Here is a 23483-nt window from a genome sequence, read left to right on the forward strand (position 1 = left end):
AATTAGATATCATCCAATTTTCTAAGTTCACGATAAGTTTTAACTATCCATCTGGTTGGGATGAATGTAAATTAAGTTTTTTAGGTTAACACAACACTACATGTCAATCCCAACAAGAATTACACCATCACTTCAAGCCTATCATTCCTACACTTCCAATCCAAGTGAGAAATGTAAATCTACTCACCATGCAAGTTTATAAACAACAATTTTAACTTATATATATATAAACCAAATAATGGTTTTGCAACAAAGAAACTAAGAATAGTCAAAACTCAACAACCATAAGACTTGTTTTCAAAACATAAAAAATATATAAATTGTGTTTTTGTTATTTTAAAACATGTTTTTCGAAGCATTACTTGTGTGAGTCTTCGCCGACCACCGACCGCCCGTTGTCATCTGCCACTAGCCCCATCCGCTAGCTCTGCTTGTTGTTATCGCACTCCACCCGTCCGCTCATATGTAGTGTTTCATGCTGGTTGTAGCAAGGAAGACGTCATGTACGTCATGAGAGACATACTATAATATTTGAATACATGTTAATCTATTTTTTTTATAAATTTTTTTTTTACTCTAAAATATTAAAAAATATCCAATCAAATATGTCTTATTATTTTTTTTCTTTTAAAAAATATAAATCATAGCACAGCTAAAAGTATTTCTAAAAATAAAAATAAAAATAAAAATAAAAAACAGAGAGAGGTGCGGTGCCCTAAAATACTACTTCCATTCCGCAATCCGCAATCCTGCAGCCACTTCCTCTTCCTTTCGAAGAGTCGAAGCCTCGACCCCTCTTCCCCATCGCTCGGCGTCCACCTTCGTCTTCTCAGGCGCGACTCTTGTCTATCGACTGCTTGGCATCGGCACGCAAAATCTGAGAACGACAACAGCTCTCAGGTAAGAACGACTAGATTCTCCCTCATCTTTCACTTTAACTTTTGATTCACACGAGCAGGAGGCCAGAATCGCGCCTTCCTCTGTTGATTTGAACTGAAGCCCTTTATTCCTTCCTCTGTTCTTCTGCAACCCTAGCCGCTAGAAGCCGTAGGGACTAGGGAGGAAAATATCTTACACTTGAGCGAGCTAATTTACATTCGCAAAACCATAATATCTAGATCAAATTTTCAATATCAAAGTGGATTTTATTTTGCACATCTTCTTATAATCTTCATTAGTAATTGTTGATGTGAAAAAAAAAAAAGTGGTTTTGTTTTGAGGGAGTGCAGAACTATTCTTACTCTACAATTTAATTCTCTGCTTGTTAATTATCGTTTCTCCAATATAGGGTGTGTCCGTAACTTGCAAATTTCATAGTCTGTTCTTCCTTCTGGTTGGCACGAATGTGCAGAAAGTAGAAGATTTCATGAAAATTGCTCTGTTTTTAGTCTAAACATGTATTTATATATCTGATAGTAAAATGTTGATATCCACTTTTATAGCATTTTCTTTCATAGTCACATCAAACATAGCATAGCATGAAAAGATATATATTATGTTAGAAAAGTTATTTTCAGTGATATTTTAGATACAGTGCTAAAAGATTTGAGTGCTATATAAATAAATATTAAAATTTTTATGCAAATACACAAAGAATAACGTGATATGTAATAATACATACAAATTGTGTAGTATCTATTTATATATTTAACACCTAAATAATTGCCCAGTAAACATCTTCCATAATTTAGTGGCGCCTCAGAATGCGTTCATACCTAGTAAATTTAACAATAATTTTTTGTTTTTTAAAATCCTATGAATCATCAAATTATGATGGTAAAATCTTATGTATCCTAATAATTATTTAATATTTATGAATATTAATTTGAGAAGACTACAAAAATTTATTAAAGATCTATAAAGCAAGAAAACAAAGCAAATTTATTACCATTGTTATTATTATTTCATTTTTGACAATGTCATTTTTTATTATTTAATAATAATTATTATCTAAAGATCATAAGAAGGATTTAATACGAATAATAGCTCTGATAATGCAAAGCTCGTTGAAAGGGAAGGCATGTTATACTACAAAAAATCAGAGACTAAACCCCTAAGAAACCTCTTTTAGTCCTTGCACCAAAACTTCTCGTTGTCAACATAACTCTATCTCCAAGCTTAATTGATTTTGATTCTGACAAAGAAGCCATAACTTGGGCCTTGGTTGACCCCTAGCATGCTCAATGCCCCCCAAATTTGCATTGCCAAAAATAATAATTCAAGTTTGATATTTCTCCTCTCTTCAATTGTTATATGGACAGTGAGGAGTGTTTGAATTTGATTAAAGTTATTGAATGATTTTCTGAGTATTTGGATATATCTGAATATTAATAAGTAAAATTAGTGGCATATAAGAACAATGGGTGAGCGATAGCTTGGTGGGAGTAGCTGTAAACTCATCGTCGACGTGAAGGTAGAAACCTTGGCGCTAGGCCTGTGTGTAGAAGTTGTTGAATGAAAGCTTCTTTTTGTTCAATTATGACCAAATCCCCTACAATTAATATCAACACCACCAATTAAGGGGGGTAATCAATCAATGAGTATACAAAGTTCTATTGCTTTAATGCTCGAATTAACCTCAAAAAACTAGAGTGACATCATGTTTCCCGATGTCTTGATGGTCTGAAGGATTCGTTGCTTGTTTAATTAGTAGTCTAATCGATATGGTGACTTTTTGATGTGGTTATTTTAAAAGTAGTACTTCTTGGAACTTCAACCAGTTTCTTTATAGTCATTGATTATAGTAGGAATTATTAGGTGCAGAATTATAGCTTATTTCAAGCCAAACTTACTTAGCATTGGCGACATCCAAACCCATCGCACTACGACCTACCTATGACCCTTCTATGCTTGTTGAGAAACACCCAACATCTATTGAAAGAAACAATCCTTATGATAGTGATCCCATTCGTTGTTATTCTTCTAATCAAATGAGACATAAATCTAATGAGTGTCTAGTGGAAGACATTAAACGTTATCATTGAAAGAACTACTGAAGTAAAAGATTATCAAAGGTCCTTGTGATTGCCCATAGCTCACTGACAGAAGATTATTCACAATCTTTAAAGGTCAGATGATAAAAAAATGAAACGCAAGTTATCAAAGTTTGTAGGGAGCATTACTTATTAGGAAAATCTATTAGGCTAATGTTCATTGTGATGTCGATATGGATGCTTGCCACATTCTCATTGTCCAGTCGTGGCGCTATGTTTGAATGTGATTCATTATGGTAAGGATTACGACTCATCTTAAGTAATCAAGCTCATGGTCACCAAATCTTCTTTGACCAGTCCCGCATCATTTCCACTAAATGTTGAATATTTTCTTTAATACTTTCTGAGTTACGAGCAATAATTATTTCTTGAATTGCTAGCATAACACCAAATTGATTTAATCACGGGGTCGAGTCTATCGAATTGGCCACACTATCTTATGTGCTCCAAGGAGCAATGTTGAAAGGAATCAAGGATGAATTACTTGCTAGACACTTAATTTGAGTAAGCCCCAACCCTTGTGCCATATTTGCAATGTTGGTTATGTAGAAAAATGAAACTTGGTTTATGTGCATGGATACTCCAAGATTACTATAAAATATTATTTCCTAATAGCTTGCTTGGAAGACACTTAATACGGTTGAAGGCTCACACATTTTTTACAAAGCTGATACCACCAACTTCACATCTGGCCTAAAAATTAGAAAAAAATAGCTTTTAAAGCTTGGGAGGGTCTCTATGAATAGCAAGTCTTGCCTTTTTGGTTGTAAGGCTTCAAGCATTTTCATGTATTTAATGAACCAATTGATAAAGCCTCTCATCAACCAATTTGCTTTTGTTTATTTCAATTACATTTTAGTATATAACAAGCTTAGAAAGATCAATTGGAACATCGAAAGCAGATCCTCGCTACGCTTGAAATGGAGAAGATATTCCCAAATTTAAGGAAATGTGAATTTGTTAGTGAATAAATATTATTTTTTGGATTCCTTATTAGTGGCCAAGCTATTTAGGGAGATAAAAAAAACAAAAAAATGTTTTGAATTGGCCTATACTTTCAAACATTCATGGGGTACAAAGCTTACATAGACACTTTATGTTTTATTTTTGTTTCATTAGAAATTTAATGATTCATACGGCCACTAACTGATTGACTCGAAAACATGAAATTTTATCGGGATGATTAACAAGAAGCAAGCTTCTCCATATTGAAGGGGAAGTTGAATTTCACACTAGTGCTCATTTTTTATTTGTTGAATATATATTTTAAGTTGAAGTTGCTGCTTCTATGATTATAATTGTAATAATGCTTATTCAAGAGGGCAGACCTATTAAGTGTATAAGCAAGAAGCAAATGACCACAGATTGAATTAGCTAATGTATGAGCAAATACTACATGGGAGCAATATCCAATTAAAAATAGTTTGTCCTATTCAACAACCATTATGCCTTCAACGATATGTACTCTCAAAAGAACCTATCTTGGATGCATGCTTCTTGAGTACTCCTCTTTTATAACTGTGTGTTATCTTTTAAAAACTGACTCAAACACTTACATTGCACCTTAGATGTTGTAAGTCAGAGAACATCTACTCATCACACGTTAAGTTAAAGTTATTGTGTTCAAAGCTCTCAAAGAATCAGATGCTAGTGATGAAGACTTTGTGATACAAGGCTCACCCGGGGGCTGAACCGGCAGGTTCAGCAAGGGAGCCTCAAGTTTGTTGGCCGGTCCTTTGGTCTAGACTAGGGTTGTTGCTCATGGGGTGGGGTCTTCCCCCTCCTATTTATCTACCACTTTATATATGTATTTTATTTTGATTAGTGTTCGGTTTTTAGCTTTGAGAATTCCGTCAAAACAACCTCTGGCATCCCTTTTTTTTCATCTAGGGCTATATCCGAAAGCGAGAATTTGCTCTGGTTGTAACTCGTCAAAGCCAAAAATTAATTTATTTATTGTAATTTTGAATTAAGTAATAATAATTTTATAGATGATATTATGTAACAATGATAACAACTAAAATAATGTTAAGAGGAATAATTGTCTCTAAAAGTACACTTCGAAGACGTTATAGTTATTAAATTTACATAAATAGACCTTAAATTAATGCTACATACCTGCTTGTAGAATAGACAGATGAAATCCTCCTATCTTAATCACAACATCATGCATTGCATATAATTTCAATGCAATTAATTTTTTATAGTACTCGGATTATTACCATGCCCAACCATAGGTTTGCACAATGCAAGAAGTGAAATAAAGAGAAATACTCCTAAAAACTTCGTGCAAACAATATTTTTTGTCATATGTTTTTTGCTAAAAACGTACCAAATACAAATAAAAATGTAAAACAGAGCAAAATTCGTACAACGATATACTATTATTTAACTCATGTAAAAGTATAGGGGATTTTACATGCATAGCATGTGAAATATTGATACTTACCTATTTCACATCTTAATATCTATATTTACAGATGTTGAACTAAAAACTTCTCGAATTCAACAATAGTAGCCCTCTGTGTCCTCCATCACCACACCGTAGTTCTTCCCCTCTTCCATGTGCTTGAAACACTCTCATTTTTCCTACTTAAGATCACATCCAAAGGCACCGGAAGTCAGAACCTTCCATTCGACTTCCTTGCTTTAGCCGAACACTGTCCCTCGCCCGCTCCAAGCCGCAAACGTCGTTTGACACCTACTTGGAATTTGCAATTGTTGTTCCACACTTGCTTGAAGCCTTAATCGTCTGAATGACATCTCTCCTCTCTTAAAGCCGCAATTAGCTATTCTCCTACTTCGTTTAAAGCAACTGCATCGTTTTTTTATCTTTTGGGCCGACCACACCTCTCTGCTCTAGTCAAACACTGTCCTCACCTGCTCTAAGTTGCAAACTTCATCCTACAACTGTACAAGCTGCAATCGCCAGCTCACATGGACCCGAAGCCTCAATTGCTTGAACACCTTCTTTATTGAAGCCACAGCTACTTTTTCTCATCCTCCTTCGTTTAAAGTGACCGCATCGTTCCCCAATCTTTTATGCGCCAACTACACCTTTGTGGATGGCTCCCATCAAATTTTCTTGTGAATTAAACTACCCTATAATAATATACCCTTCATGTCGCCCTCTTCAACTTTGAAAAACCTTTATTTCATCATATTCAACTTTTGTTTGTTTGCCAAATTTGTTAAATTGTTTTATTTAACTAAGATAAATGTTGTCATTCATATGGTGTTAATTGAGAAAATACAATAAAATACATAGGCAAATCGTACTTTAGCTTTGTTATGTCATACAATTTACATAGGATGTTATGAGCAAGAGTATAGTAGCTAATAGGAGCTTTGCTTCTCTTTCCCAAGTTTAGATTTTGCCTCAACCGATGGGGTTTTTCAGCCTTTCTGCATCATTTCATTGCAACCACTCGAGCAAGCTATAGAAGGTCTTGTTGTTTTAGGGCTTCGACTGATAAAAGTGTTTATGTATTAGTTATAAAGCTTATAAAATGGTTTTCTTATCTCTACTGCTTATTACAATTTTTCCATGTAAAGGGCTATATATTTGGCCTCATATATTGTATTATATATGATGGAAATTAAGTATTCTTTTCACTTGTTTTTTCTTCTATCATATGTCCCGCTTTCTTCTTCTTCTTTTTCCCTCTGTACATTTCATCTCGGCATCAGAGCAACAATAGCTTAAAAACACTATGGATTCCATTCTTTCAACATTGACATAAGCAAGTCAACAATCTGCAACATCCTTCAACAAGATAAATGAGATAAATATACTCCCACCATTAAAATTCTGGATGTCTCACATCAAGAATGTGGCTAACACACGTTTAACACAAGAAAATTATTTTGTTTGGAAGGTACAAATCTCAAAACTTCTTATAGCTAATGGTTTTGACTCTTTTTTAGACAGCACCACTCCAATCCTTTCAAGATTCGTTCAAGTTGAGATTGAAAGCTCAATTGAAAATCAAGTTATCTCTTTTGGTAACTCATAGATAAAAACCTTGTCGCTGCAATTTTCTTCACTATTTCTCCCTCAATTCTCCCATATATCCTTCAACTCAGCAACACTGCTGAAATTTGGCACACATTAGAAAAACGATTTCAATCCTCAAACAAGTTAAGAGTCATTCAAATCAAGAATGAACTCCACAACATTACTATGAGAGGCAACACGATTTCTCAATATCTTGCTGTCATCAATAATATAGTGGACAATATTGCTGCCTCAGTTTCCGAGATCAATGAAGATATAATTCTGTACACTTTAAATCACCTACCATCAAGCTATCAAGGTTTCAAGTCAATAATTCAAACACAATTGCACTCGAAAAATTTGGAAGACTTTTACTCCTTTTTACATAGTGATGAATGTAACTTGCCATATGAAATAACAAAAATCATTCAAGACACAACTCTATTAACATATAAAAGCAAAGGGAGGTCTCAACCTCAAAAAAATTTCAGCAAACCCTTCCTCTCAAGTTACTGCTCTCACGACTCAACTCAATGCCCAGCCCCAAGAATGGGTTCTGCATACTGGCTCAACTGCCCATCTCACCCCTCATATGAGCAATTTACCTACACAGGCTCAAACAAAGTAGAGGCTGACAATGGTCAAAACACTGCCATCACTCTCATGTTGGCATTGCCATCCTTCCAGCCCCTGATAGTAAGCTTAAACTATCTCCTATCTTTAGAGCACCTAAATTATCTCATACTCTTATAATCGTTAACATGCTTACAAAAGACAACAATTGCCAAGTTATGTTCAGTGGTAACAACTTTCAAATTCAAGATTCAACAACCAAAAAAATCCTTCTACTGAAACAGTTGATCAAGGGTTTTACCCAATCACAACCTTCGGCATTGGTACAAGCTCAAATATCTGACATCAAATATTGGGGCACCCTCACAAGAAAGTCGTGTCTATGACATCTCACTTGCATTTTCATTTCAAAATTCCTATGACTACTCGTTCATATGATTGTTATCAAAATAAAAGGCACAAAAATCCTTTTGCTTGCAGCTCTACTACTTACAACATATTAGAAATGTTGCATTCTGATATTTGGGACCTTTTCCTCATTTTCTATTGAAGGATACAAATATTATGTTATTTTTATTAACTTTTTTTCTTGCTTTTGTTTGTGCATACCTTTAGGTCAAAAATTTGATGCCACAACACACTTTATTTTCTTGTACAAAATGTTAAAAAATCAAGTCAAAACCAATATAAATACTTGAGAACCGATGGAGAACATGAATATATGTCAAATGCTCTTAACATTTATTTGCAAGATCAAGGCATCAAACATCAATTTAGCTGTTCATATACCCCGGAACAAAATGGCCTTCTGAACGAAAAATGCGTCATTTAGTAAAAAATGTTAGAACTCTTTTCAACACAAATCGACTTCATCTACAATTTTGGATGAAACCTATCCAAACTGCAAATTATATCATAAATAGACTTCCCTCTACAACCACTCACAAAAATCTCCTGTTCAATTAATATACAAAACCAAACCTTAATATCATCATCTTAAAACCTTTTGGTGTCTTTGTTTTCTCTAGCAACCTCAGCACATTTCCAATAAACTCTCTTCAAAAGTCTTGCAATTTATATACATATTTTTGGATATAGCCCACAATACAAAGATTATAAGTACTTTGATTTTCAGAAAAATAAATTCTCATCTCATGTTATGTTATTTTTGTTGAAGATCACTTTACCTGCTATTCATCCCTAAACAACGCAATTCTGAGCGTTCCATCAGCATACTATATTACTACCTTCTCTACTTATACCTACATCTACTATTTTAGCTAACATTTCCTCACCTCCAATTACACAATTACTCCCATTTAAGCATCCCATCTCACACACCTGCTAGGCCACTCCATTTCACATTACCTCTCCCACGCAACACCCACACAGAAACCTCTTGAAGGCAAGTGGCAGACTAGAAATCCACTTATCTCCTTGGAAGAAGAGCATAGGAGACAAGTCTCGATGGGAAGTTAGTAGTAAACGCTCATCACTCAAAAGACTCCATGAGAACAAGTGATTGATAATGTCTCCACTCAAAAATCTCTGAAGACTAAGAGCCTCAAACTGTACATAGATATTAAAAATCTCAAAAGGCTGCAAACCTAATTAGATATAGGTACATTAAAAATCTCAGAATGTTATGAGCCTCAGAAGGTACATATATATCAAATGTCTTAGAAGTGTACAAGTCTTAAACAGTATATGTACATTAAAAACCTCAGAAGGCTACAACCCTCGGAAGGTACATGTACATCAAAAATCTCATAAGGCTACAAGCATCATAATATACGGTTGCAACAAAAATCTTAGTGATCTACAGGCTTCAGAAGGTACATGTACATTATAAACCTTAGAAAGCTACTAGCTTTTGAAGACACAAACCTCCAAAAACACGAGTCTAAAAAAGTGCATAATTTTTTTTTATGCAAAGTGCATGTGCTAACTTTGTTTGCAGATTTTTACGTATGTGAAGCCAAAAATCTCAAACTAATGTAAGCCTTAAAAGAGTCATATGGTACCGAGCACTTATTGGGAACAATACTTCAATTGGATTATGTTTGATTTGAGACTTTTCAAAAAATGTCGCACGGAATTAATTTTCATACATAAAACAAAAGAAAAGCCTAAGCAAGGCTGATATTGTTTAACCTGACAATATAAGAACACATGAAGAAAAAGAAGACGTTCGGGAGGCAGATAGCCAACAAGTCGAAATCACTAGATAATATTAACGATTACATCAGTCTGACTCATATAATAAAATATAACTCAGCGCGGGAAAAAAGAAAGAACACAAAGAAAAAGGATGACAACAACAATTTGACTCGTACAACAGAATATAGATGAAGATGCAAAAAACAAAAAAAGAAAAATGGAGTGCTACTTGATGTCAATGTTCTTCTGAAGCCTGGCTGGGGGTAAGTCCATTTATGTCAACCCAGGTCCGACGACACACTACTCGAGCCTCCTTCATGAAACTCCAGATAAATCCCTCCCCAATGCCCTCCTTTTGTAGCTCCTTCATCACCATCTTGTTCGGAAATAAAAATTCTTCCGTAATAGCTTTAGGCCATTCTCTGTCAGGTTCGATATCACCTCTTTGGGATTTTGATTTTTTCAATTATTTTCAGTAAGACAAGGCTCTCCAAACGTCAGTATCTTGAAGCACAAAAATCTTCTTCGAGATAATGCAAAAAAGGAGCTCCGTTGATTGCACAAAAACAAGAAGGGAGACTCCAACCTAAGCAACAACAACTCAAAAAGAAGTTCTTTTAATCACATAAAAATAGGCTTGGAGACTTCAATTTTTCTCCTCATTTTTGCCTCTTTATTAAGCAAAAAAAAAAAAAAAAAAAAAAAAAAAAAAAACCAAAAATAGACAAAATCTTGACCAATCCTAAATGGCCTATGTGGGTTGTTCGATTGCGCGCAGTCTGACGGCAGAGGCAAGCGATCCGCATGAAAACATGTGGCCCGCATGTTTCACGTGAAAAGTTGTGACTGCGCCAATAACTGCACATCCGCACGATCTTTCCACTCAGATCAGCCCCAAATGGGATCCTCGACATTGGATCACACAATCCGCGTGACATGGAACTACGCAAAGTGTTGTTTGATCTTGTATCCTAAACTTATTTTGTTACCCCTTAATTCTAAATTTATCATACATTATTTAAGTGTAAGATGCACACAATAGAGAGATGATGGATTAATGCACGTATATAACATGATGAACTAAATTAAAATCTAAAAAGTACTGTTAACTTTTTTATATAAATTTTTATTAAGACCAAGAGGAGAATTTGATCATGTAAAATTAATACAAAATAAGGGCACAAACAATTGACATTTTTCTTCGTCTTTAACAACTACTTATTATAACATGTGCTTTAATGATCAAGAATTATTTGAACTATCATCCAATCATCATTTCATGCATGGAAGATTGATATCACAATGTTTTTTATCATATTAAAATGTGTCAATTGCAAAAAGAGAAAACTTGAGTCGGGAGAAGTAAACCAGTTAATTGTGCTTCAGCATCAACACTTGCATCCACATCTTGAGTATAACATTTGAGAATTCCATTTATTTCTCTGTTAGCTATGGAAGGAGAGAAATTTCTCTCAATAAGTAATGAAAAAACCTTACACTTTATCTTTCACTCCAAGTAGAAATATGATTAATGTCACTAAAGTCCGCATGAGCTTGTTTAGATCAATATACCTCTCCCAACACAAATCTCTAGCTCATAAAGCGGATACATCTTCAAATCTAATGCTTATAATGTATATAGAAGAAGAAGATTACTTTTTTAACTACAATTGCATAAAATATTTTTAAAATTTACAAATTAAATATCTAACAATTTATCTAACAAAAAATTTATTTCTATGCTCTCTCACTAATTATAACCATCTTCACATTTATAGTGAATAAAAATTAATTTATATTAAGTTCTTAAACTCAAAATTTTAAATATCCAAATTTAACAAAATATTGATGATTGTACAATATGGTTCTCATTATATAATATAATCAATAAATCTGAATGTTTTTTTATCCTTCCATCATAATTGCTTAATTATATTAATTTAGAAAATTTATTATGTAATATGACATAAATCATATAGTATGATTAAGGTTAAAATTAGTTTAATCAAATAAATTTTATTGGTGATTTGATCCTTTAAAATAAAGGCTAGTCATACTATATAATAATTATTATATATATGATTAGCTTATATTTTGAACATCATAATCAATACAAATTTATTTGATAGTGATTTTATGGTACAATATATATCATGCAGTATAAAATATTGTATATATAATGCAGCATAAAAATATTGTGATTAGTTTATAATAACTATTTATTATTTTCTCGTTTAAATCACTCATATGCATGTACTATTTGTGTTAAAAAACTCTATATTCAAATACACATATGGCTAAAAAAATAAAAATATATTTCATCACATATAGCTCCAACTTTGTTTTTTGCTAACTAGCTTGATCTTTTGGCATGACCAAACTTTTAATTACTTTATATATGAAGAAATTCTTTTGGGCTCCCTTTTTCTCAAAGTTAAGTAAGTTCTTTTTTCAGCTAGTTAATAATCACTGCTCGTATAGTATTTTGATTTACTTATAATTACTTGATTTTGATATGGTATATTTAGTAGTTATCTTAAGAAATTTAAAAGTTAATTTTATGACTAGTTGATTCATTAGTATTTCATGATTTTTTGTTTGGATATAATTTTGCTTTATTAAAATTGATTGTGTTACATTTAATTAGATTTTCTTGTTGATTTCCATGTTATATTGTCATGAACATTTATTATCTCTATACCTCTTTAATGTTGTAGTGGGCTTCAAGTAATATATTTAGTTATTGTTCCTTATTTTTATTTTATCAATGTGTGTTGTTTTAGTAAAGAGCTACGAGGAGCTAGATCAACGTTCGACATCTCGGAGGAGGATCGATGGGTGGTTTTAGGGTAAGCCAAAAAAAAAGAGTATCAATCTCCCTTCTCGGTAGCACCTCCTTCGGCTTCCCTCCCACTAGAAATTTTTTCAAGTGTTCTTATTGTCCAAAAATATTGTCATCTTTCTGTTTATCAATAAGATTATTTAAGCTTATGTTATTTCTTGAATTGAAATTTATCCATTTTTGCTTTTGTTTGTAGTTTCATCAGTACCAAGTGGTTGGCCGTGCCCTTCCGACGCCAAGCGATGAACATCCAAAGATTTATCGCATGAAGCTATGGGCTACTAATGAAGTTAGGGCTAAATCTAAGTTCTGGTAGGCAGACCCCCTTATTGTGTTTTCGACATTTAATAATTTGTCTTGATTTGGATCTCGTTTTTCCTTTGTAATAGGTACTTTCTGAGAAAATTGAAGAAGGTGAAGAAAAGCAACGGCCAAGTTCTAGCTATTAATGAGGTTTGTTTTTGTCTGATTTTCTCAGTTTAATTGTCGCATTGAAATACTAATTTTATTTGTACTATCAACAAATTTAATTTACTTCTTGTCTTTATATGGTAAGCTTCATGTTTTTGTAATGACATGATTTGATAGATGTTCACTAATTCTTTAAATTAGAAGATGAAGTATGCTTACTTTTAATGTTACTTTAAAAACTGTGTCAATTGCTTATCGTGTGCTGATTGTTTATTTGTTTTTTTTTCCTTTTTTTTTTTTGGTTAAATGGTATAGTTTTATTATTTTATTTATCCTTTTGGTAATATGTCGGAGGTGGGGATCACATATTACGTGTTGATTGGATTTCTTAATTTGTTTTTGTTTGTTGGCTGAATGGAAAACAATACGGTAGTTATTCTACTTTTGAGAGAATACAGGCTCGTCAGATTATTTCCATCCCACACTCAAAATTGACACATTTTTCTAGCAAGATTTACATACATATCACTTAATTCTTATGTATTTACATATCTAACATCAAAACTTCAATTTTTACATACACACCACCTTACCTATGAATCAAACGGTGTATTTGGCTTCCTAAAAGTTAGAATGAAGATGTTTTTGCTGTGATATGAAAGATTTGGGTGGTATAAATGAAAAGAGAAACAAAAATTAGGGTTAGATTTCGAAATACATAGAAATTAGGTGGTATGTATGTAAAGGTCCTTTTTAAAAGTAATTCTTAATTCATTAATTGTTTTAAAAATTCTATTTGATTCTTAATTGCCGCATGTTTCTATATATTACTACTAGTGAGAACCTGCCATTGCTCTATATAAATGTTCAATTTTTGTTTTCTTACAAATGAGTTAACCTAAGTAGTTTTCTCTTATAAATTTTATCTCAGCCTATAATATTGATAGGAACAACTACAACAATTATATTTTGGAAATAGTGAGGCTGTGAGCAAAGCTTAATAAATTGAATTTACAAGAAGTTCATATGCTACGGCTAGATGATACACCAGGACATCAAGCGATAAGCCCAAAATAGGGAAAAATTTTCTGTCTGGACTCTGGACGTGCTCTACGCGCGGACTCCAGTAATATGCTGCCACGTGTGTTACATCGCGGATGTTACTAGGAGGTTATTGAAGTGAAATCGTGTAGGTTATTAGGGGGTTATTGCAGTGGTTAATGCAGGGGGTTATTGAAGTGGAACCGCAGAGGTTATTTGGGGGTTATTGCAGTGAGTTATTGAAATAGAATCATAGAGGTTATTAGGGGGTTATTGCGGGGGTTATTGGAGTGGAACTGCAGAGGCTATTGGGGGGTTATTGAGTGGTTATTGTGGTGTTATTGAAGTTAATTTCCCAATAACTCTCCAATAACATCTCAATAACCCTCCAAATAACATGTGCGCTTTCACTTTAATATTTTTTTAGGTGGGCTCGTTATAGCAGCACACTTGGCGGTATATTTCTGGAGTTTGCACTTAGAGTTACGTTCGGAGTTCGAACAGGATTTTTTCCCAAAAAAGGAACACAAATAGTGATTTAAAGGACTTTTTTTAAAAAAAGTGTTTTGAAGGACTCTGTTGAGGCTTGAGTAGGTGTTCTGAATACGCAGAGCTCAAATCAGGTTACTATTGTCTCCACTAACTTGAAGGGAAATAGTAATTCCTATCATATTTATCATATAAGAACAAAATATCCATTATTTAACAAACAGTAGCTGCCTTAAGAGCAGATAGAAATCACAAAACCTATAATAACACCCAATGGAACAATCTTAAAAGGTAAGCATGCATACAATGTGAACCATAGAGGCATAGGTATCATAAAAAGAATTGAATATGAACAACGTTTATATAAAAAAAAAGAAACTAACGAAAAGCTGCAAAGAAATAGGAGCTCTTATTAGATCATCCGAAGGACAAATAAAATCAGCTAATGTTTTATCCAATTCAACATTGTTGGCATTTTTCTTAGGTATCCAAGTTGGGTTTCATTTCATTGTGCTGTTCGATGTACACATCACATGTGATCTTTTAACAATAAGTTGTTGGTTATTTAAGTAATGACTATTTATTATTTCTCTCCATTCAATGGTTAAATAAGATAATCAAAATTGTTAGGAGATATAGATTGGATGGCTAAATGAATTCAAATGATAAATTTGGTAAGTTGGAACATTCCCACAAATTATATAATCTTTGCTTTCAGTTAAGAGAGTCCATGACCTAGCCTACTAAATAGGTGATTGCAGTCCTTAATTAGGGATTTGGAAGAGGAAAGAGGGAGACCTAATAATTTAAAGGAGAAAACAGTGCATTTGATGTCAAGGATCTCACTCGTGTAGACGGTGTTGTGGTTAGACTTCGCAAGCGTATTTTAGCCTCATTGAATTTGGATGCAAGCTTAAGAATAATGTGCCCTAAGAATTTATGACGGCTTAGGTTTGGATTTTCCAAAAGTAAATAAATTTTAAGAGGATTGATGTAAACATCTCTTGGGATAATTTTCATTGAAAATTTCTATATCAATATTTATCAGTATCTAGGAAAAAATATGGGGGAATATCCTTTGTCGATTGTTATGTTTTGAGTCGATGTACCTTGAACTCACCATTGATAATAATAACGAATGATACAGCAATAGTGGATGCCTTAATTGATTTAATGAACATGATGGAACTAATTTTAGTGGCCCATGTCTTATTTAGTTTTTTCTTGGTATTAAAGGTTTTATAGTCGTCAGTCTTTGTAAGAAAGATCTTTTTTATGGTTAATAATGAAATCCTTAGGATCTCAATCACAAGAATTTGGAACGAAGTTATCCAGATTGTTAAGGAGCAAGGAACATGTTTTGCTCTCCTTTGGACAGCAAAAACTTATTTTTCTCTTTTTGAAAAAGTTGATTAGATCTAAAAACCTTTACTTTGATACACAAAATGCGAAGGATCACCACTAACATAAATTCTCTATGTATCATAAATATATTTAACACAAATTTTGCATTTTACACCACCAAATCTTTCATATCACATAAAAAAACCATCATTTTAACCTCTAAATTTGAAATACACCTTTTCATGCTTAGGTAAGATTGTATGTATTTAAAAATTGAAATTTACGTGTTAGACAAGTAAATAAATAGGAATTGAGTGGTATGTATCTAAATCTTCCAAAAATTTATTATATGCATAATGTGCATCAGCTCACAGCTATAACTTCAAGTTTGGTCAGTGCTCGGGTGGCATCTACTTTTCAGTTTAGCCTGACAGGATAGCAAATTTATTGTAAAATGTCAGTGTTGATTTTTCTTGGATAGCTCGTGGGTGGTAAATATTCCTACTAGAAAGGCAAAAAGCTTAGTGTAGAACGATTGGTAATAAAACCTATTGGAATTGGAAAATTTTAAAACTTTGATTAGAATATCTTAGCCTAAAATTTGATATCATACATTCGGCTTTTTAAAATAGTGGCATTTACAAACATGTCACAGATTTCTTATGTCTTTACATATCTAACATGTAAACATTCATATTACATGCACTCCACTCGAATCTTTAACATCACGTCAAAAATATCACACATCATTATCTTTTTAAAAGTGAAATACACATTTTCATACATAGATTTATAACACCAATGTGTTACACATATAAATATCAAATTCCAAGTATTAGACATGTAAATACATTAAGAAATATGTGGTATGTATGTAAATTTTCCTTTAAAATATTGATTTGGCTGACACTTGCAATTTTTAGATATTTGAAAAATATCCAACCAAAATCAAGAACTACGGCATTTGGCTCCGCTACCAGAGCAGACCCGGCTACCACAATATGTACAAGGAGTACCGGGACACGACGTTGAACGGCGCCGTCGAGCAAATGTACAACGAGATGGCGTCTCGCCATCGGGTTCGTTTCCCGTGCATTCAGATTATAAAGACTGCGACTATTCCCTCGAAGCTCTGCAAACGCGAAAGCACGAAGCAGTTCCATGACTCGAAGATTAAGTTCCCTCTTGTGTTCAAGAAGGTGAGGCCGCCGTCCAGGAAGCTCCGGACGACCTTCAAAGCTTCCAGGCCCAATCTCTTCATGTAGAAGGCTTGATTGGTTGGTTCTTTGTATTTTTTGCATGAAGTTTACTGATGGTTTATGTTTGAGTTTGAATTTGGTTGGATTTTGGTAATGTTGGGATCCCGAACTCTACAATTTTTATCTTTTATGCTTTGTTGTTTTTGATTCTTTTTGTAGTAGTTTGGATGTTTGATTTTGGTACTGGGTGAATATGGTAAAATTTGCTTCATTTGATTTATTTTAGATCTGATTTTGTGATTGTTTGGTTTGCAGAAGAAGTTATGCAGCATAAAATAAATGCAAATAAATGCTATGTAAGAATAATGTGTTGTATTTAAAATATTTTGAAGTGTTTTTGATTCTGTGTAAAATAAAAGAATGGTTTTATTTTTTTTACTGTTTGGTTTGAAGTAAAGTGAAAATAAGATATTTAAAATGTAATGCATTGGTCGACGGTGGAGATAGGCAGGCAAGCGCTGATAGTGGTGGTGGTGGTTGGTTGTGGCTGGCTGCGGAGATGGCTGGTGATGGAGATTGCTAGCAGCCGGCCGGCGGGACCACCAACAGCAAAGGGCAACGGTGGGCAAGAGCACTTTACATGGTTGTGTAAGAGTGCTTGAAAATTGATCAAATGATCAAATTTCAAATATAGATATTCGGCCATATTTAACATTGTATCAATAATATTGGGGTTTAAATGTAAAATCTTATTGTAATATACACGCAAAACAATTACAATGCATGACTGCAGACAAAACAGCCCCGGTATGTGAAAAATCTTCTCATTGTCAGCTGAACCCGTTTATCATTTTTATAGAATTATTGATCATTATTTACTGTGGGATTATCCTTATTATTTGGGTAAGTGCTTTTTTTTTAAAAATAGGATTTACATACATACGACTCCATTCCTATATATTTACACATCTAGTACCCAAAACTTAAATTTTTACATACATACCATTTTACCTATGCAAGAACGATGTGTTTATACATTCCATTAGGGCTATCAAAATGGCTCGTTGATCGTGAATGGTTTTGTGTTCCGCTTGTTAAGAATCTTATGATCGATTTGTTCTCTAAGCAAATGAGTCGAGCACAAACAATTTTTTCGCACTAAATATATAAATGAGCCGAACACGAACATAGAATTGTTTGTTCGTATTCGCCTTGTTTTGGCTTGATATAATTATTTATATATTAAGGGTGTCGCCTACCTCAACATGTTGGTTGACATCCATGGTATAAGACCCCTTAGGTCGGGGGTTCAAATTCGCTCAGATGCAGTTGGTCTTACGAAGGCGGTATTAGAATTATTAGTCAGATTAGGGGTGGTTGGATGCCCGTATAATGGCCTCTGGTCATTCCTTTTAATATATATATATATGTATATATATATATATATATATATACATACATACATACATACATATATATTCACTGTAATTCCCCTTAGGTGACGAATTCGATATCTAGTGGTGTTGAGTTCTCAAACAATTAGGCACATGACGCAGACTCTCATCATGGGGCCTAACGCATGAGAAATTGGTATTTGGGCCTCTGCCAAATACTGATTTCCTTTTAAGAAAAAAATATGTGTAATGTACCACAATTTTATGTTATGTCTGACAGCTTTATGTCATGTCCTACAGTTTAACTACTTCTTCTGTTGGGCAATTCAATCTGTTCTCCTGCTCGGCTAGGCAATTCAACTAGTTCTTCTTTTGGGCTGAGTAGTTCAACCAATTCTCCTACTGGCCAGTTCAACTCTTCTGCTGGGCTGCGTTGTTCAACCAGTTCTCCTGCTTGACAATTCAACCAGTTCTTTTACTGAGCTAGACAATCAACCAGTTTACCTGTTGGACAATTTAACCAATTCTTTTACTAGGCTACACAGTTCAACCAATTCTTCTGTCGAGTTACGCAGTTTAACCAGCTCTCCTGTTGGGCTAGGTAGTTCTACCAGTTCTCTTGTTGAGCTCGGTAGTTCGACCAGTTTGCATGCTAAACAGATCAATTAGTTCTTTTGTCGGGCTGTTCAGTTCAACTAGTTCTCCTGTTGGACAGTTCAACCAATTCTTCTACTGGGCTGCATAATTCAACAAGTTCTTCTGTGGAGCGCTTAAATAATTCATCCATCATGCTGTTCAACAATTGGGCACCTCAGAAGGCTTTTTCAAATGCATACATTAGTATTTCTTAGATATGTACACATCATTTGTCAATATCACAGAACGCTTTATGATTTAATTCATTGTTATATTTTACTTCTTATTTCAGCCTTCAATTTCAGCATACTTCGCTTGCTTCATCTCTCAGGGAACTGAGAGGAAATTCCTAAAAAGAAAAAAGATATTGTAATTAAATAACGTAAATTATGTTTAGAATGTTACATATTTACAGCTTAATTTTCAGGCAACTGTTATATCTCACTATAACTTTGTAGCTGCTTCCAAAATGAAAATCAAATTTTTATAAACAAATCATTTTGAACAAAGTGGTAAAATGAAAAAACAAATAATTTTTTAACATAATTGTTTACAAATATTTTTATAAACTCTAGAAATAGAGTGAATATAGGGCCGATGAAGAATGACGAGACGACCGAACTCATTACTTCACGTGCTCCGAAACTCTCTTCTATCCCCTCATTCATCCCGCTGGTGCAACTGAAAAGAAGTGATGGGATCGTGTCGTACAAAGACCTCTGACTCCTATCTTTCTGCTTCTTTGGCACTGCACCTACTTGAAAAGTCAGGACCGGATCACGACGTACAAAAATTACTAAACTCTCATCTTTTCAATCCTTCAGTCCCACCTTTACTCACAAACATAGAAAAAGTTGACATTCTGCATGTAAGAACTTCTCTAAACATTGAGTATGCTTTGACATTCATGATGGTACGCTGTTGTGTCAGATTTTAATCCTTGATCCCAGGAAAGAGAAAACGTTTTGAATGGAAATTGCAGGTTGCAAATGCAATGATGGCTGGGAGCAGGTGGCCATATGACTTAAAAACCTGTAGTTTAGAGATTTAGACCAACCACTCGTCAGATTTTTTGAGAGTTATCACATGGTATTGATATTCATAGGTTCATACATAATCCGGAGAGGTCAGGAGAATAGTTGAAACTCATAATTCAGCACATAAGAATAATGGGAGACTAACTGCAATCCACAATATTAACGAGGGACATTTACATATATATATATCACCCAATTCTTATGTATTTACATATCTAGCACCTAAGTTCTGATCTTTACATTTATATCACTTAAATCTTTCATCTCACATCAAAAATACCTCTTTGTTAACTTTTGAAAAGTGAAATATACCTTTTGCATGCTTTAGGTAAAGGTGGCGGCATATATGTAGAAATTGAAGTTTAGGTGTTAGACATGCATATGTATATAAGAATTGAGTGGCATGCATGTAAATCTTCCTACTAACAAACAAATAAATTCAAGGCAAGGCTAGATCTCTATATGTATTTGTTCACTTCCAAGCATATCATTGATTACAAGGGAATGAGCTTTAAATCTGTGGTGTTGAATGCATATTGTCATGTGCATCCAAGCTTAAATTACAAAAGTCACTCTCTTATTCTTTCATGTGGACCTTGTAGCTCACAGTCACTAAATACGAGCCCCCAGCCAACCTCATGCACCTAACCACTAGACTGAACCGCACACTAGCGGGATCGAACGCCCGAGCCCAGGGGACTTAGAATTGACATAATAGATGCCAACCAAAAAGTAGGAGAACACGGCATAATCAACCACTCAGCCGGAGAACACTAATTTAACCAATTAAGCACCAAAAAGTATGAAACAACATACATTACGTTTTACAATTCTCTATGAAGCGAGCAAGCACAGGGAAAAACCAAACCTACTTTTCTTTTGAAAGAATTCAGCAGCCTCAACCCATCAAATTCAATCAAAATGACTGCAAATTAGACAGTCAAATAAGCTTTCATCGAGTCTGTAAACTATATATCATGCACACTGCATATTTTATTGTTAGGTAGGTCATATTGAAATAGAAAATAAAAGGGGGCATTTACATACATACCACACCCAACTTATATGTATTTACATATCTAACACCTAAATCCTACTTTTTTACATTTGTACCACCCAAATCTTTTATAGCACCTATATCTTTTTGCATTTTCACCAACAAACCTTCAATTTGGATTGACAATTTAAAACATTTCCTTAAACATTACCATTAACTTGATTATGAGACTGTTGAAATTCTTAAAGCAAAAATTAATGGAACAAGATCAAGTAACATGGGGAAGCAAATGAAGTATAATCAATATAGACTGAAATGAGGCATAAACTTGATGAATTATGTCATTTGATCAATATAGAGACCACCTGAACAAGCACTTTAAGGGTAGTAAACAAATAATTTTTGCTTGTTTACATATTATAATAGGTTTATAAATTGTAATAAAGAAATTATTTTATCAAAATGATCTTGTTGCAACTAGATCATAAATAATGCCTTAACAAGGTCATTGAAAAATAAAGCATGTTATGAGCAAACTGTTAGTACTACCATGCATGCAAATAAAATTTTTAGAGAGAAATGCTTCTTTTACAAAGCCTTTCACATGGATAATTGTCAAATATAATTTTATTAAAAGAAGATAATTCATGAATATCCCTTGGAAGATTAATTAGCTGAAAACTTACTATTACAATTGGGTACTCTTGATATTTGTTGAATCTAACCTTGCATCTGCATTATAATTTATTTACAAGTTGAACATGTGATTATATTAGAACTTGAACTTCTAATAAAAACTCATGAATATGAACATGAGCTCCTAAAAGACATTGAATATATTCCTAAATATGAAGCTGAACAAATCATGCCCACATTAGTTGATATACATATCATAATGTAGGTCACCATCATATGACAGAATCACAGCACCAACATAATTGATCCTCATTACTTCTAGTTTGGGGAAGACAAGAAAATCAAAATCTATCACCAATGATCCCCAAAAAACTCCATAATATTTCAAGACTGCATCAAATAGCCGTCAACTTTCACTTCTAGAACGATTGGATTTCCTGCATGTATAACTTTTCAATAATTACAAGAAATTAAAAAAAAATTTCATTTATATCCAAACTAACAAGTTAAATAGAACTATTTTTGTTTGTGTTACAAACTATAATTCCAGAAAGAAAAATTCAATAAACTAAAATAGAGTTAAGAAGTTACCTTGAAGATCCATATTTTCTGCCACAGCTGTTCACCATCTTCGTCGTTGTCATCAATAAAGTTGAATTCTTCCTTGAAGTCCCCTTCAGGGTTGGATGGCATCATGTCATTTGCCGGTCAAAAATTTGCTTGAAAGAATAGATTGGAAGAAGATGGAAAATCCGCGAGAGATGAAATACGATATGGAGCCAATCTGATTGAGCTCAAAGGTGACTTGTTAAGCCCTGTCTAAGTTTGACTCAGGCTTGGTTGAAGAATTTTTGAATTTCTAGTGGTATGCATAAAGGTTCATGTTCATCAATAAAAGCTATAAATCTATACATTTTGTGGAGTATGACTTATGCTGGATATTATTGAAAAAAAAACCACGTGTGCTATTTTTTCTTGAAGAGATATGACTTCTAAGTTTATTATTGATCAAAATATCATATTTTCTAATCATTTAATAACATATTTATAGTCCATTGTGTTCAATATTAGTTTGAACACGATTCAAATTATGTATAAGAATTGTTACACTGTATTCAGGGTGTGTCGTTACTTCCTCTTAGGGGTGTATCATTAAACAGTTTTCGAGGTGCATCCTTGCATCGTCTCTGAGGTGTATCGTTGTGCCGTACAAGGGTGCATTATTGCACCATATTTGGGATGCGTTATTACACCATCTTCGGGGTGCATCATATATCATTTTCGTGGTGCATCATTAGATCGTATTTGGCATGCATTGTTACACCATATTCAGACGATGCACTGCTTCATAGGGTGCTTCACTACTCTATAAAGTACATCATGACTCAACAAAAGGATTCATTGTAATGAGCAGGGGGCGACCGATGATGGTTGACAGTTGCTGACGAGAGGTGATCGATGATGATCGGGGGTTGCGGAAGCCGGAAGCGTTCATCAGGTCTTCGGTCTAGAGTTGCACTAGAATTCAACTCCTTCAGATCCAACTCTAGCTTTAGGTCCAACTCTTCCTCCTCTCATCATGAGAGGGAGGGGCTCTATTTATAGAGTCTAGGAGAGGACTCCTTTCAAATAGTGAAGGAATTGAAACCACTCCATCAGGAGACTCATAGAGGTTCCCTCAATCTGATGATATTTATGGACATTTGAGTGCTTTAATGATGTCAAAATTAAGTG

At 33.9% G+C, this 23483-nt stretch overlaps 1 protein-coding gene across 2 annotated transcripts; it reads left to right on the forward strand.

The window, feature by feature from the left end:
- The first annotated feature begins 724 nt into the window (after positions 1-724).
- LOC110033635 (60S ribosomal protein L18a-2) lies at positions 725-17258 on the forward strand. 2 transcript variants are annotated; one of them, XM_020737680.1, is made up of 5 exons: positions 725-900; positions 12507-12572; positions 12762-12877; positions 12955-13018; positions 16774-17258. In XM_020737680.1, the coding sequence occupies exons 2-5, from the start codon at positions 12558-12560 to the stop codon at positions 17113-17115; spliced, it is 537 nt and encodes a 178-aa protein (XP_020593339.1). In that variant the 5' UTR covers positions 725-900; positions 12507-12557; the 3' UTR covers positions 17116-17258. The 2 variants fall into 2 exon arrangements, with proteins under 2 accessions (XP_020593339.1, XP_020593340.1); XM_020737681.1 differs by having other exon boundaries at positions 12512-12572.
- The last annotated feature ends 6225 nt before the right edge of the window (positions 17259-23483 follow it).

The sequence above is a fragment of the Phalaenopsis equestris genome, unplaced genomic scaffold, assembly GCF_001263595.1.
Source record: "Phalaenopsis equestris unplaced genomic scaffold, ASM126359v1 Scaffold001241, whole genome shotgun sequence".
NCBI lineage: Eukaryota > Viridiplantae > Streptophyta > Magnoliopsida > Asparagales > Orchidaceae > Phalaenopsis > Phalaenopsis equestris.

What these genes read in the sequence shown, in the direction of transcription:
- LOC110033635 (XM_020737680.1), top strand. An exon ending in AGGGCTAAATCTAAGTTCTG is followed by an intron (nt 12,878 to 12,954) that starts GTAGGCAGACCC and finishes CCTTTGTAATAG; the next exon opens with GTACTTTCTGAGAAAATTGA. An exon ending in AAGTTCTAGCTATTAATGAG is followed by an intron (nt 13,019 to 16,773) that starts GTTTGTTTTTGT and finishes TGCAATTTTTAG; the next exon opens with ATATTTGAAAAATATCCAAC.